Source organism: Lasioglossum baleicum, chromosome 6, assembly GCF_051020765.1.
Source record: "Lasioglossum baleicum chromosome 6, iyLasBale1, whole genome shotgun sequence".
In the NCBI taxonomy this organism is placed as follows: Eukaryota; Metazoa; Arthropoda; class Insecta; order Hymenoptera; family Halictidae; genus Lasioglossum; species Lasioglossum baleicum.
In genome coordinates, this window is record NC_134934.1 from 7,326,681 (window position 1) to 7,343,139 (window position 16,459).

The 16,459-nt window shown below is 32.6% G+C and overlaps 3 protein-coding genes across 5 annotated transcripts; 2 read left to right on the forward strand and 1 right to left on the reverse strand.

Moving 5' to 3' along the window:
- Window positions 1-2,823: 2,823 nt before the first annotated feature.
- LOC143209521 (ankyrin repeat and MYND domain-containing protein 2) lies at window positions 2,824-4,923 on the forward strand. The gene is made up of 3 exons (XM_076425266.1): window positions 2,824-3,051; window positions 3,469-3,846; window positions 3,919-4,923. The coding sequence occupies exons 1-3, from the start codon at window positions 2,851-2,853 to the stop codon at window positions 4,561-4,563; spliced, it is 1,224 nt and encodes a 407-aa protein (XP_076281381.1). The 5' UTR covers window positions 2,824-2,850; the 3' UTR covers window positions 4,564-4,923.
- Window positions 4,924-5,404: 481 nt separating this feature from the next.
- LOC143209510 (HEAT repeat-containing protein 6) lies at window positions 5,405-14,711 on the forward strand. 3 transcript variants are annotated; one of them, XM_076425235.1, is made up of 12 exons: window positions 5,415-5,762; window positions 5,941-6,189; window positions 6,292-6,525; window positions 6,598-7,423; window positions 7,568-7,860; window positions 8,118-8,459; window positions 8,533-8,777; window positions 9,141-9,357; window positions 9,492-9,569; window positions 9,651-9,857; window positions 13,960-14,076; window positions 14,149-14,711. In XM_076425235.1, exons 1-12 carry the CDS (start codon window positions 5,592-5,594, stop codon window positions 14,320-14,322), a joined length of 3,153 nt encoding a protein of 1,050 aa, XP_076281350.1. In that variant the 5' UTR covers window positions 5,415-5,591; the 3' UTR covers window positions 14,323-14,711. The 3 variants fall into 3 exon arrangements, with proteins under 3 accessions (XP_076281352.1, XP_076281351.1, XP_076281350.1); XM_076425236.1 differs by lacking the exon at window positions 9,651-9,857 and having other exon boundaries at window positions 5,414-5,762; XM_076425237.1 differs by lacking the exons at window positions 13,960-14,076; window positions 14,149-14,711 and having other exon boundaries at window positions 5,405-5,762; window positions 9,648-9,776.
- On the reverse strand, window positions 13,616-16,382 carry LOC143209526 (uncharacterized). Its single transcript, XM_076425279.1, has 4 exons — window positions 16,113-16,382; window positions 15,294-15,473; window positions 13,971-15,206; window positions 13,616-13,869 (listed from the first exon to the last, which is right to left on the reverse strand). The coding sequence occupies exons 1-3, from the start codon at window positions 16,209-16,211 to the stop codon at window positions 14,739-14,741; spliced, it is 747 nt and encodes a 248-aa protein (XP_076281394.1). The 5' UTR covers window positions 16,212-16,382; the 3' UTR covers window positions 13,616-13,869; window positions 13,971-14,738.
- Between the last annotated feature and the right edge of the window lie 77 nt (window positions 16,383-16,459).

A 16,459-nucleotide genomic window follows, 5' to 3' on the forward strand; every position in this document is an offset into this window, starting at 1 on the left:
ATTAATGTTTTCCTTTTGTTTCGTGCCTCCACGAATTTTATTTTTCATCTAAGATATTAAATTTGCATTGACAATTAGTTAAGGTTTCTAACATCTTATCAAAATGCTTCTGTTAATTATCATTACTCAAGAAGTGGAACAGCTAATTCAACAAAATGCATCCGAGACAATTGTCTGTCTTTCCCTGACTTTAACTATCGACGACGAAAAATGGTTGAGTAGACATTAAGTATTTGAAAAAGTATTATCGTGAATTTGTTAGAGAATATTCTATGTGCAGATATATTATATATATAATATGGACGATATAGTTTATAGCTATTGCTGTTGTTAGATACAACAGTACGTATATGTACGTATAACGATCGATATGTTAACTGACATGCGTGCATATATATACTTATAAATTGTACAAGCTAAGTCACCAGAAATTAAACCTGTAAATGTCTTATCTAACTGCGAGAGTCCGAAAAAATGTTTCAGAGGTCATTCGAAGGATTTCAGAAAACTAATTAGATTAAAAATAATAACACCTCATAAATTCCATTTTTCCATTCCTCTACGAAAAGCGATTTAATTATTAATAGCTTAAAATCAATCAAAGCTATATTTACCTCTTTGCTTTTTAATTATTTATTTATACTAAAGAAACGTTTATATCGTTTTATCAAGCGACTTTTTTCGTTTTAAAACTGTACGTATTTTTTGTAACTATTATAATGACAATTAAAATTGTACAGACATTCCTTTCCCAATACTAAGAAATAATATTTTATATTAATCCTTGACTTTTCATTCATTATTGAAAAATTAAAATATGTTTATTTTATAAATTATTACTGTTATAAAACAAAGATCTTTGAATGAAATAGTCAAAAATATATATTCAGGACAGTGACTACGGGAAACATTTTTTGCACATTTTGTCAGTTCATTGAATACAGTCGAATCGTGTCCTGAACATCTTTCAGATTCTCAACAATGAAGTAATCTGGTGTTCCGTTTAAAACGAACCATCCTGTATAATTGTATGTTATATTTTATGCATCGCATCTGAGTTGCGACCACAGCCATAGGTAGCAGCTCGGGCTTTGTTAACATGATAAATAAATAAATATTCACAAGAACTGAACAGCTATCATAAGTGAAACAATATTCTTTAATTAGTTGGCAATAACGTTTTGCAATATTTTGCATTATCTCAGATATGCATTCGACGAAAATTGAACCGCGATCTTTCAGTTTCGTTTGGACAAAAATGTGTGACTCCAAACTTCATTGTTAAATAATTTTAAGTTGTGCGTTAAGATTGTTGTTTATAATTATTCCACATCATGGATGTAAAATTTAATTTCCTAAAGGAGATATTTGTTTCTGTAATAAAAATTTGTGTGAAATATTTAAAACAAAATGTGTACATTTTTAATCATTTTAATATAAAAACACATAATATAAAACATATTTTTACTTTTTCCTGACATTTTTCAGAATTTAGAGTTTAGAAGGTCATCCACGTTTTCTCAAATATAAAATTTCTGTAAAAATTATACACAATAAGATAACTTACAAATAAGATAAATTAACGAAGATTTTTAAAGTGTTAATTTTACCTTTCATCACACACATTACTAGACAGCGGATCTTTATGCAAAATAAAAATTTTCTACCTGAATTACAACAAACTGAAATGATATAGAAATTTATTTTCTTTGCTAATATGTTTTTAATAGGTTAAAAATAATATAACAGTATTTTTAAGTAATTGTCGTTTCGCGGTCGGCATGCAGTAACGGTAACTAAGCAAATCCTATTTTAATCGAAATGAAGCAGAGGCGAGAAGAAAAGACGACTTTACATTTTCTGCACACACAAAACAATTATACAAACTTTAAACTCTCATAAAATTGCTATTGTTTAAATATTGCTTCAAGCAACAATTAAAATGAAATGTAATCTGAATCACGATTATTTCATTCGCAACGATACACTCTAAACAATCTATTGAAGTTGATCTAACTTTGATCTCTATTCAAAAATGACTAATGTAACGCGCGTGGTTTTTTTTGCAACGCTACTGTAAATCGCAGAGTGCCCATCTCCGCTGATCGTTGAGACGAGGCCTGCCCATGTGTACGACTAACTACTTCTACTACTACTATTTCTACAGACAAATACAGTGAGAAATGACTTATTTGCATCCGAAGATGCGAGGGCATTGTAGTTGCCCTCTTGAGCGACAGTTTGTCGGAGCCACTTCGGCATACATATAGCGTCTCTCTTCCTTTTCTTCGGCGGTCCACCAAACATCTGCAGATCTGCTCGCAGTGAAAACGATCGACGACTTCCGAGACGAACCGTAAGTTTCGAGAGAAGCCGATCGTTCCGCTGGCGCTGCTGCAATCCAGCAGGTGCGCAACGATTCGAAATCCTAATTCGCGTCCGTGTCCGACAAAAGCTACACGAGCAGGAAGAATCGAGCACGAAGCATCAATTCGAACGTCATGCCTCGTTCTATTTAGCTTCGAGACGAAATTACGAGCTCTTCTAGTGACTGACTATTAGTTTCGCTTCGAATATTGTTGATTGGTGTCCGCAGTCTAATCATTACCATTCGATAAAAACGTTTAATTTTTTTTTTTAATACTTTAAAAATATTCACGTTTTTAGGAACATTATTTAAACTGTAAATATAAAATTCTAAAAATTCTTTAAAAAACATATATATGTAATATAGATGTTCTGTTTTGTCAATTTCGATAATCAAGAGTCGGTAAGGATGCTGCCTGTTCAATGTTCTCGATGATTCCATAAATATTCGACTTCTCGTTATGTTAATCGATAGTCGGCAAAATGGCGCCTGCCACGGAGGATCTAACCGATTTACAGAATAAGATTTTTGAAAAAATTAACAACAATGCGGTGTCAGAACTTAAAATTTTACTAGCGGCGAGTAAAGTGAAAATGGATTTCGTGGATGAAAATGGTGTAAGTCCGCTTCAACATGCCTGTTACAAAGGAAACAAGGAAATAGTACAGATGCTTCTCGATCAGGTAGGTTAACTTTAGCACAATATAAGAAAATTAGTAAAAAATTTTCTTAATTTTCTTTTCTTTTATAATGGTTATTCACTTACGTTTCTAATGAAGATTTAGTGTGTGCATATATCCCTCATCTTTCTCATCTAAGCAATGGAATTCAACGACTAATTTCTTTTTCAATATAATACATAAATGTTGATTAATTTCATATAAGGAGGTCAGAGTAATATGTAATTAATCATTTGGAAATATACTCCAGTAATTATTCAGTAAATATTTAATACCATATATATTTACATTTAATAAAAGTAGCTTGAACAAATGTATGAGCAACGATTAAAACCAACCTAGTCCGTTGGCTTAAATATTATTGAAAAATGTAAAAATTTTATAGATTTAGAAAATATAGAAGATAATTTTTTATTTCAGGGCACAGATGTAAATGCTTGTCAACATGAACATGCATATACAGCGCTTCATTTCGCAGCTCTAAGTGGAAATGCTGAACTATGTCATCTGTTAATGTCGTATGGAGCAAGATTAACAGCTACGAACAGTGTAGGACGGACTCCAGCTCAGATGGCTGCCTTTGTGGGAAATCACAATTGTGTGGCAACTATCAATAACTTTATTCCAAAAGCTGATATAGATTACTACATTAAACCACAAGGACTACAGACTGAGTCGATGCTTCCCCCACACCTAGCAGATTCTTTTCATAAGTTCATTATGCAAGTCAATGTACATCCTGTTCGAGTAGTTATGAATCTGCAAACATGCTCTGGACTGTTAGAAAATGCTGCCAAGGTGAAGACTATATAATTTTCTATTGAAATGTTAATTTTTAAAGAACATTATACTCATCTTTATACTTTTCAGGTACAAAAGGTATTAGAATCTATGCGTCATAAGGTCATGACTAGAAGAGCAGAAACTAACGAAGTGATGGCTTTTAAGTATCATTATCTAAGTTGCGTTGTGGCTGAAGTAATCAAATTCCAAAAGAGGCAAGGAGCAATGAAAGGGGAAAAAATTGAGAAACTAAGCGACGATGGAGATGATAAAAAGTCAGATACTATAGAGGTTTTGATAAGGAAGTTTTTGAAGTGTAGCAAAAGTGATGGTACGCCAGAGTATCAAGAGGCTTTCTTACGAGACACTGTGAGAGAATTTCCATACAGAGAAAGCACAATCTTTCGTCAAATGGTAGCAACTCTTGCCGCCCGTGATCCTCCGTCTGCTGTATCGGTGGTATCAGCCGCAATTAACGGACAGAGAGCGTTTTTCGACAATGCACAAGTTTGCATTACGTGCGGCGAGGATAAGGCTAGTAAAAAATGCAGCAAATGTAAAACAGTGAAATATTGCGACAGGGAATGTCAGAGACTGCATTGGTTCATGCACAAGAAAGCGTGCACAAGATTAGATCAATCCTCAGCGCTAAGCGCAAAAATAAGTGATGCAGACAAAGAACAAATAAGCAGCGCTGTAAGCTCTCGGTTACAGAACCTAAATGTTAATTAAGAATAAGATATATGAAAGTTAATTCTGAATCATATGTTTTGATGTGCTGTATGTACGTGTTTCATTGTTAATTATTTTAATTAAGATAGACAAATTAGAGAAAGTGTCACTTACCATATTTTTAGAGAGCATTTCTGACTTTTTATTTTCCAGAGAGTAACGAGACTTTTTATACATTACATTAGGTTTTTACTTTCCTTTTTTCTGTGAATTTCTTTTTTATAAATATTGTATTATAGATGCTTTTCTTATGTCTGAACACTCGATTAACATATTATTTTCTCAGGATTGTATACTTTTGTGGCTGCTGATGCCATGAAAATAAAACACATGTACGAATGTTTCCATCATTTGAATTTACATTACGTTTAAAATATTCTTTCAGAACTCCTTGACCACATTCGAAAAACAAACTTTTTTATGAATAGCGATACGGAATTTTATTGTAATATAGTTTTATTTACAAAACATTTGTATAGTTTGTGGTTTTACAAATATTATATATATATATACATACAATATAAAATCAACAACGTTTATTTTATTTATTAAATACTATATAACAGAGTTCTATGCAACTTCAAATGTCTTCCATTTCCATATAATGAAAATGCTATAAATTCATACTCCCTTCTTCAATGCGTTTTGTTATTTATCGTGGATCTACGAAGGGGAACAAGTTGGAACTTGGAACACTATGCCTTCAAATTTAGAGCATTCAATGCGGATTAATGAGTTATTATTGTAACAGTAGGAAACATTTTTATTTTTACTTTCATTTTAATTAAAAACATCCAATACGAATAAAGATTGATTAGTATCAGAATCCACCGCGTGGTGCGTATCAATCGTGTTACCTCTGCTTTTATCGGAGAGTATATGCTTTTATATATAAAAATACTCTGTGGCTGTGGCTACTAAATATGTAAATTCTCAAAGTATTGGATTATGTATATATTCTCGGAGTATTTATCAATTTTCTGTTAACCTATCTCTGTAACTTCTTTTGAAAAATATTTGCGTGAAAAATGGCAACCTCACAAGCTAATTATCCAAATTCTACAGACAAATTCGATTTCATTGTAGAAAAATTGCTTTTGTTGACGAAAAAGAAACAGAATGAAATAAAGTTAGTCAACAATTATCTTTGCGACCTTAATAAACTTGATTATCGATTTGTTACTAGTTTCGATAACGATGTGAGTCGATTTAAAATACATTTTACGTGTATCAATATTAGACATTTATACACAGCAATATTGTGTAATGTACATTATTGTAATATTCAATTTGTTATATTCGTTATTCATCTCTTCATATTCTTCCAAATAAATTGTTTCAAATATATAATTGGTTTACTTCATTTCAATGTTTTAGATATTACAACTGTTGATCAAACAATTATGCGTAATTGCTACACCTACGGAAACAGATCTAATACAAAATACATCGAAACTTTTAGTCAATTTGATTCAAAACAATGCAAAACTTCAGTATCACACATTCGAAAGTGTTAAACAATGGATTTTAGACATATTGGAGTCAGCTTTACCTATTACACACAAAGATGCCATCAATCTTTTGAAGTATATTTTAATTAATATAGAATTTAAAGATATTAATCATGTAAGCATAATCCTTTTTATTAAACAATACATATATTACTATACGTCATGCTAACTTTAAAGATTATGATTATGTCACATGTAAAGTAATTTATTTTTATAGTACTTACAATTATTATTGGGAAATGACAAATTCTTAAAGAAATACTTAAGTCCATCCAAGTTACCATGGTCTGAAACCCATTATTATGCGCTTGGTTGCTTAGAAGGAATTTTAATAAAGCAATCTGACCAGAGTTCCATTGATCAAGAATTTATATTTGCCATTAAGAATATTATGCTAAATATCCTTTCATCTTCCTTACAATTAAATGATAATAAACTCCTTTATGCCAAAGTAAGTAGTAATATGAAAAAATGGAATAAGATTGATCATTGTCTATTACATCGAATTACATTAAATTTTTAGGTTTTGAGTTCGTGTTTACATATACTTTATATTATAGTAGTAAACAAACAACTACCACATTCCATAGACTTTATGGGTGAAATTTTGGGAGTAGTGCAAGTATTTTTATGTTATGGCATCAAGGAATATGCACCTGTAAAACCACAGCTTCTGCGACCAGTAGCTATGAATCTGCCCGAACAAGTTCATGTTATTCCTAAGTGCAAAAATCTTAAGAATCATAAGACAAAGATTAAAAAACAGCCTGTCAAGAAACCAAGCACAGAACCGATAAATAATATTGTGACAGAATGTAAAGGCATTAGCATATATTCCAGCGATTCTGATACTTCAGACACCGAAAGTAATAATTCTATATACGCAGACTCCAAAGTTAGATTAGAAGCTGTACACTTATTGCAAGTACTTGCTCAAAATTCGCAAAGCCGTGAAATATTTGGATTTTGGCCACAAATTGTTGCCACTGGATCACAAAGCGATGCAAGGGTACTAACTAGGTGTATTTTGAAAGAATCTGTATCAAAAGTGAAGCATAGTATGCTGAGCACTCTCACCGAATTACTCATCGATGCTAAATCTTTTTTGACTCATGCAGAGGATACCCACCATACATCTTTTATAACTTTCTTTGGTACAGTAGGTCTAATGATTAAAGAATTACATTTCGCGTTAGCCTTGGTGTTAAGCAGTGATAAAAATGTTGCTGTTTTAACTCATGCTTTGAAATGTGCTGCTGCACTAATTCAAGGTACACCGTACGCACGTTTGAAAACAGGACTTGCCACAAAATTGTTAAGAAACTGTAGACCATACATATTTCACAAAGGTATGTACCTTTACATTATTGTATTGTTTGTAGAAGTGTGCGATAACCCGAAAAAGTCGGGTCACGTCTCGACCCGATTTTCCGGTTCTCGCACGCCTTTAATTGGTTGTCTATTATTATGACAAAATCTTTATATTATTTTAGATGCAACAATTCGTGTAGCAGCACTGTCAACTTTTGAAGCTGTTGTTTCCTGTGATCCTTTGACACCTGAAATACTTAATATACTTGCAAAACAATCAGAGTTAAACATGGAATCCGAACAAATGCATTTGAATGCTTCGCTTAGCGACAATACAGGAGGAGAAGAAGAGGAAGAGGAAGTAGATATCGAAGATCTGAAAAACAATACATCTGCTGAATATGACAACAAATTATTAAAAGAAACAAACGTATGCCTTTTAATTCATGTTTGTTTAAAGAACGTTTCTAATAAGGTACATCTATATTTACAGTTACAAAAAATATACAGGGTGTTTACGCTATTTCTAGCCAACGTTATTCTAGCAAATAATAAATATTAGAAAAACTGAAAGAGGAAAAGTAATTTTTTCGTGTTTGCACTATGTTTTTAGAAATGAAGGTAATATTTATTATTTGCAAAACAAACGCTGGTTAATAATAGTGTGAACATCCTGTATACGAATGAGAAATATGGAGTTTTAGAAATTGCATGATATAAATTTGATTATAGATGATGAGCACTCCTGTTCGGGTTCAATCTTTGAAACTTCTTGGCAGAATGGCATTCAGTACTGGAAGTCTTGTATTTTCCCACGTGGAATTAATTACAACAACTTTAGTGACAGTTATACAGGATTGCGAAATACAAGTAATACTACATGCTTGCCGTACTTTAGAAATTATGGCTGTATGTTTTCTAAATAATGACTTGGGCAATAATAATGCCTTATTATTCTGGAATATCATATTTGAACCCATAACATTAATTCTTCAACATTCACAAACAATAATAAGAGAGGCAGCATGCGATTGTTTAGGCAGCATTAGTCCTATTGTGCTTACTCAACAACCAGTGAGTAGCTACATGCAAGTATAAATTATATGAAACACGATACCTATGTGTTTTTTCTGTAAAAATATTCTAGAGACAAAAAACTATCCTAATTATCACAGTACTGTTCGGCGCAGTTCATGATGAAGAAAGTGCAGTAAGAGCTGCAGCATTGAGAGCATTGGGAATGTTGGTCACACTGCCCCCATTAAAAGAAGAAACTGGATTTTTAATGGATTTAGCCGACATAATTTGTTTAAAAGCCGATGATAATCTTGGTGTTCGCATTAAAGGGATCTGGGCACTAGCTAATTTATGTGATTGCCTTTCCAAAGAAAAGTTAGTTACATGTATAACATTATATATAGACTGCGGATCTTTATGCATTTATGATTTATAAAAATTATAAAAAAATGCTGTAGTATCAAATTTCACAGAACTTAATACGATTTTCATTTATTTTGGACCTACAAATGTTATTACCAATGAAAATAGGATCTTTAGACCAGGAAAATTGCATAAACATCCATAGTCTAATTATATAACACTTAATTACAAAAATATTAGATGTACCAATCCCATTCTCATGTTAAAACTTAAATGACATTAATAATGTTTACTGATACTTTTATTGGCACATCTATTATAATTATATATTAAATAGTTGTTCTTTATGTTTATTTGTATAACATTTTTTTCCAGAAACGATGAAGTAGAACCTCTTCCTTTGGATATTTTATTACCAAAATTATATCATGTTAGTATTAAGGCATCGAAAGATAGTAATAAAGTAAAATGCAATGCTGTTCGAGCTCTTGGAACAATTTTCCATTTATGTCCTAACAAAGACATATTAAATGATACATTATCAGGATTGGAGTCCCTTATAAATTGTGCCACTTCAGGACATGATATGAAAGTAAATGAAATTTCTATTATAATTTAAATCGTTTTCCATAAATTTGATATACTGAGTTTTCAGTAAATTTTAATGAACATAAAGATTATAAGAACAATAAAATTTAATATATTTTGGTTTGATAAATGTTGTAGGTACGCTGGAATGCTTGTCGAGCTCTAGGATTAGTTTTAGGTAACAATCCAGACAACATACTACCACCTTCTTGGCGGGTACGTAATTCATAAAATGAACATATTTTTTTTTGTTATTTTTCATTGCAACGATGTAACGCAGTTTTGTTGTTTTAGTAGGACTTGGTATTTCCTCCGTTATGTAATTTAATTTGCTATAGTCCAAATTTTAAAGTCCGCTCCAATGCAGCATGGGCGTTATGCGCTTGTGATTCTTATGGGAAATACATTGTAACTGTGTGGAAGAACATCGTTGTAGCATTTGAAAATTCTCAACATGTACCAAGCTACATTGAGTATCCGCATCGTGATGCTCTTGTTCAACAAGTAATTGAAATTGCTATTATACATAAAATTTTGAAGGTGTGCGAGAACCCCAAAAATGTCGGGATCGGGACAGGATCTCGAAAATTTCGGGATTTCCTACATTTTCGGGTTCTCGCACACCTCTAATAGAATTATACAGGTCTCCGTAACTGTCGAAAAGATCAGTAGCGTCAAGCGTCACTGTCAAAATTTTATTTCCATCACTAAGGGGCGTAGGGGGGGGGGGGCAGTATCGCCAGACCGGAGAAATTGAGGGGAATACAGTTACCCTCTCTCCGTCATTACCAGATTATAGTCTTGTTCCGATATAAGGCGAAGACTCGGGACCGGCTTTGACATACCTTCTCGTTCTGACAATGAGCGAACAACTTCAAAAAAAATAAGAGGGAATAGCGATTTCCTTATTTCGAAACAAACACCGTCGTCTTATATCGGAACAAAATTGTATCCTTTCTCTGTCATTATCGGACTAGTCACGTGACATTGTGATACATGCACGACAGAGACGAAAGAGTCACGTGACGTCGTAAAAGGGGTAAGGTAGATTGGGAGACAATTAATCTGGCGACACTGCTGGGGGGAGAGGGTTCCCTTTAGAATTTAGAACACCATCGACGACCGAGCCAGTGAGTCGAGTATCGGCGAGACTTACACTAATGTGCACTAGTATGCAATATTATGCAAGCGAAGCAAAAGATTACAACTTTTCTAGTTTTTTACTTTCGTTTGTGAAACTTTTACCATGATCGTATTCGTCTCTTTTTTCTTATTAAAATGACACCCAACACGGTAGTATTACAATTATAATTGCTTGTGGAATCAGCGATTAAAGTTTCGGCCGTGAAAAAGGACGGCGAACAAAAAAGAAAGAGAGACAGAAGTCTCTCGAAGACATCGAACCTCCGTCTTTCTTTTTCATTCGCTATCCTTTTCTACGTTCGGTACACTATATGTATACAAAGAATATAGTACCTCTTCGATAATTGTGACTCGACAGTTTCGAAGTTCCCGCAGTTACGGATAGTATACTGTACATATTTATGTACAACATAACTGACACATATTTACCAAGTACAGCTTTTCAATTTTCAATACAGGTCCCGAGAAAAAACGTAAAATACAACCTTTAAAATTTTCTCCACGATTCTAACCAATTGCAATTCTTTTAACAAATTCTTTTCGTCGGCTAAGAAACTAATCCTTCTAACATCTGGATGAAATTAAAATCGTTGGGTTCAATTTTAAAATAGTTGTCGTCTTTTAAAAAGCCTCAATATTACTGCGACAGGTAAAGAGAATGGTGAGCGTTTTCGTCCTAGCATTTCATCCCCATCCGAGTTCATGGAGTGTACAGTACGTTGCCATGCCGACGCTCTAAATTCCAATTCAGTGTTGTATTTTTTTTTGTGATTTTTCAACTGTTCCGGCGTGTTTTTTCAGCGTGGAAAAGATGTTCTTTCTTAGGACACTTTCATTGTTTTGAAGTGTTTCTTGCAACCTATGCGCGTTTTGGAAAGGACCTCCCTTCCGCGTCTTTTAAACGCATGGGGTTTTTCCCCCCTTCCCTTATTTTTGGAATGCAGCGCGTCTACGAAAACGCAGTCAGAATTATCAGAATTCCTCCGAGATTCGATACGTTTAGCATCGATAGTCCCACGGAGTATTTTGAATTTCGTGCACAGAGCGATACAATTAAATAGTACGTTCACGGGTATTTATTTTAATTATTATTTCAATTATTACAGTTTATTATACGTTACACCACGAACATTATCCCAAACTGTGAACAGTATTTTTGTGACGTTCGAACTGTGACCATTGTTTTGTGACTTTCTTACACATTACGTATAATTTGTTAGTGTTGATTTTGTGTAAACAGCAGTGTTAATTTTCAGTAAATAAGTGTACATACCATTGATAAATTAATTGATATGGCAACCACATACGTCAATTTAACTATGCAACAGCGACTGGATGTTTTGAAGGATTTGGAAATGCTACCAGTTCCAACAGTTGCCTCAAAATATCATGTGTGCCACATGACAATTCGAAGAATACGAGAGAATGCTACAAAAATCAGAGAGTTTGAAAACAAAGATAAACGGCAGAAAAACCGGCAACGTATAAGAGACCCGCAATATTTAGAATTAGACCAACGCTTACATAGCTGGTTTATAGAAAGAAAGACACTCGGGGACCGTGTGTCCGATGCTCTACTTTTGAAAAAGGCAACTGAATTAAAAGAGAGCATGCCGTCCTGCACTGACTTCAAAGTAAGTTATGGGTGGCTCTCAAAATTTAAAAACAGACACAATATTCGCTTAGTAAGAGTTTATACGGAGGAAGCTGTTGTCGATGAAGATGCAGCTAAAACTTTCGTTGATAATTTCCGAACCTATATCAAGAAAAATGAAATAAACGTAGAATCAATTTATAACATGGACGAGAGTGGTCTGCTATGGAAAGCATTACCAACGAAAACGTCAAATGGAGAGAATGAAAAACTGGATGCATGTAAACTAAGGAGAGAAAGGATTACAATAAGTTTATGTGCGAATGCAAACGGAACACACAAATTGATGCCTTTAATTATTAGCAAGTTTAAAAAACCAAGGGCATTAAAGAATGCAATGGAAAATCTCCCAGTAAGTTTGAAATCTCAAAAAAGCACTTGGATGGATCAAGAGTTGTTCGTAGATTGGTACATCAATCATTTTCAACCGAGCGTACGACAGTTTCAAATGGAAAAAGGAATTTCTGGAAAAACAATTTTATTATTAGATAATTCTCCAGGATATAAACCAAATTATCCAGAAGATGATAATTTTGAAATTAAGTATTTACCACCGAATACAGCATCCTTACTTCAACCTATGGACCAAGGAATTATTGAAAAAACTAAAAGAAGTTTCAGACATCAAATGATGCGACTTGCATTACAGTATCACGATGGCATCCAGTCATTTTACTCGAATTATTCTCTGAATAATTGTTTAGATTTATTAGCTGAAGCATGGAATATGGTGACCTGTAGTAGTATAAGGAATGCATGGGGAAAACTTATTTCAATTGCTATGCCAGCAATTAAGGAAGAAGAGCAAGAACAGCTAGAAATACAAGAAATGCAGGGTATGATGAGTGTCATTCTCGAAGAAGATGTACATATTCACGACATTGAGCAATTTTTACATAATCGTCATCAAACCGAAAAAAGACGATATGTGGTGAAGATGCAAGTAGAAGACAAAAGACTCGTCGATGATGATCAACTTATGGATATAGACACAAACGAAAAGGTGCACGAAGATAGGAATGAAAGGGTGGAACAAAACAGAGATGATACAGAAAATACAGATGAAGATAACAATCAAAATTTAAACTACCAGCAGAAACCAGAAGACTATGGCATACAATTAAATGCCCAAGAAAGAATTAGATTGAATTCAATTTTTAAAGAACTAGAAGATTTTGGCCCACGAATGCCGCTAGCCACTGAATTACAGATCCAGGCATTGAAATTGTCAGTTTTAGGGAGCCAGCAGTAAGGAGAAAACACAGATTTTTGTACATATGTATTGTCGTTAATTATAGGTAAATATTAACTATAAATTTTATTAATTAGTAATATTAAAGTCGTATTAAATGGTAAAATATAACTCATATATTGCATAAAAATGATGCATAGTGCACGATTTTATTTTCTACTGCCCCAAACCGAATGAATAAAGTTAAGAATTTGTATACCTCTACCATAAATGTGAAGTCTGAAAGTTTAATCACTTGTTACACTAGTAATTATGATCGTAATTATATCGTGTTTGGTGTCATTTTTATCAGAAAAACGAAACGAATACGATGGTAAAAGTTTCTATGACAAAAACACAAAAATAAGGAATTTTTATTTCTGAATTTAAAAAGCTGAGCTTGCACGAGTCCTTTAATATTCGTCGAACGCCTTGAACTTCAGTCCCTTTTTCTTTTTTAATCGCTGTCCTTCTGTACATTTTGAACACTACAAAGAATATAGTAGAGAGTCAGTTACAGAAAGAAAGAATACTGTAATGATTTGTGATTTGTACTAATTAATACAATTTATTTATAGTTGTGCCTTACCCTTAGTCATGTTGCTGCTTGCACCGATGTGTCTGATTTACAAAATCTTTCATCAGAGATTGGCGATCATGTGGATGATATTTCTAATTACATGAAACAGTTTCAGGTACAATGATTTATTAGTACAATGATTTAACTATTACACATACAATTTCGATTTATAATACTTATGTTTTAGGAAACAATTGTGCCCGAAAAAATTGGAGATTTAATAAAAGCAAAATCTCAATTGGAGAAATACATGAAAAGTGCCCCTTCATTTGAAGATCGACAGATTGCCCGCACGCTGGCAAATCTCTTTGAAAGAACTAAACGATATGACAATTTAGATACAACTCTTCCAGCATTGTGATACCGAACTATCAAAGCAGGATAAATGTAATATACATTAATAACAATCATATATGTATATTCGAATAGGATATAAATTACTTTACTGTAGAAAGTATATAAATTTTTTACAAGGATATTTAAATGAGAAGCATTTGAGTTCTATGTAACATCATAGAATAACTTTTTAGTATTTATATTTCAAAATATATTCGAATCATCTCAACAATGGAGAAAACTGTAATTGTTTACTTATTACTTAGTTCCAAATCATGTAGTAAATCACGTTACAAACGAATTTAATAATTTGTTGCCGTCATATCTACAAAAATATCACTGCCGATTGTTTTACAAGTAATTACAATTGTGTACAAGTGTAAATGCAACATTAAAGTTATGCTTAATATTAAATGTTTTCAATTCTTACTCCACTTAATGTTAAGGATTTTCACTATCTGTATTATTACATACATCATTTTTACTATTATTTTCAGATATTTTACATTCAGAGGTTGGTACATTATCGCTATGAACAATTTTAGTATTAGAATCTTTTGTATTAGAGTCATCTTGTAAGGTCAACTCATTTTTACTTACATTATCCTTAACTACATTTTTACAAGTACTTATCTCTGTTGCACATTGTGCAGCTGTGTCATTTTCAATTTCATTGCTAGCTACAGCTTCAGGTTCGTTATCATCTCTATCTTCTGGATCTGGACTATCATCTTCTGAATTACTGTCTTCATTATTTTTATTTGGCTCATCGTTTGTTAATCTTTGTTTCTTCTTTCCCTTCAATTTCTGCTTTTTCTTCTGTCTCTTTGCTCTCTTTTTCGCTGTTACTTGTTCAGCTGCCCTTTTATTCTCTTCTAATTTCAAATGATACTCAGCATCTAAGAGTTCCTGATAAAATACCATAAACAGTGAAGTTTCTTATTCTCTTTAAAATTATACCTTCTGTATATGTATTGATATTCCTATTAAAATTACCTTACGACCCTTTTCCTGAATAAATTTTTGTCTAGCATATTCTTTACGTCGCAAGTGCCTATACACATGAAATTCTCCGCTACCTGCTCCCGCACTACTTCCCATTACATTGCGTACAAATTCTGGTACTGTCGGTGTACTTTTAGCTTTAGGTCGTTCTGGTAATATAACAGGTTTCTCCTATTGTAACAACCATACCAGAGGTGGGTATTATTTGGTGAAACAAATATTTCAAATGCTATTTAATATTTTAGATTTTATTTTGCTTAAAGAAAATAGTATTTTAAATAAGATATACAATTTCGAAAATAAAATATTTCTATTTTAACAATTTGAAACACGAAATAAAATATTTTACTTTTTGCATTGTTATAATACTCTGAGAAACCGCATAAACATACAGTCTATCTTATTGTTGAGAAACGATTTACACTCGTAAATGTATTGAATTCGAACCATTATTTTCAGAAATAATATTTAAAATTGAAATTGCAAATAAAGATAAAATACAAATATTTTCAATATTCTTCAAATGAAATACTATTTTCAAATAAATTATTTTATCTTAAAAAGTTACTGCATCAAATAAAATATTTTATTTCCAAAGTTGTATACATACATATATACTTTAAAATAAATAGGATTATATATATTGATTAATTACTATTTAAAAAATACTATTTTCTCCAGCTCTAAGCCATACAAATTCAAATCACTTTTTCAGAAGTTTAACTATGTAGAAAATTGTTGACGCGTATTTTAAAAAACGTAATGCAAAATTACGAAAAAGCAAAATATATGTTCATTCATTATACTTACAGGATTCTTCATTAATTTTTGAAGTTTTAATCGTTGTAAGTCAATAGCATTTTTTGCAACGACCGGCTTTTCCTCTTCTTTTTCTTTATTTTCCGGCATATTAAAGAAATGTCAATTGTACATACACTTTATTTTAGCTAAATATTTTACTAAATGAGGTTAAGTGCGTAATAACACTACGGAATACTACACATATGCCATGCACAACGCAGCACAACACACACAACAGCACAACCACCACCCGTATCCATGAGCACAAAGCACAAAGCACAACTGGTATGTAGTATGTAGTATGTATCAGTATGTATACGTATCACGGACCTTTCTCTCTCTCTCTCTCTCTAAAG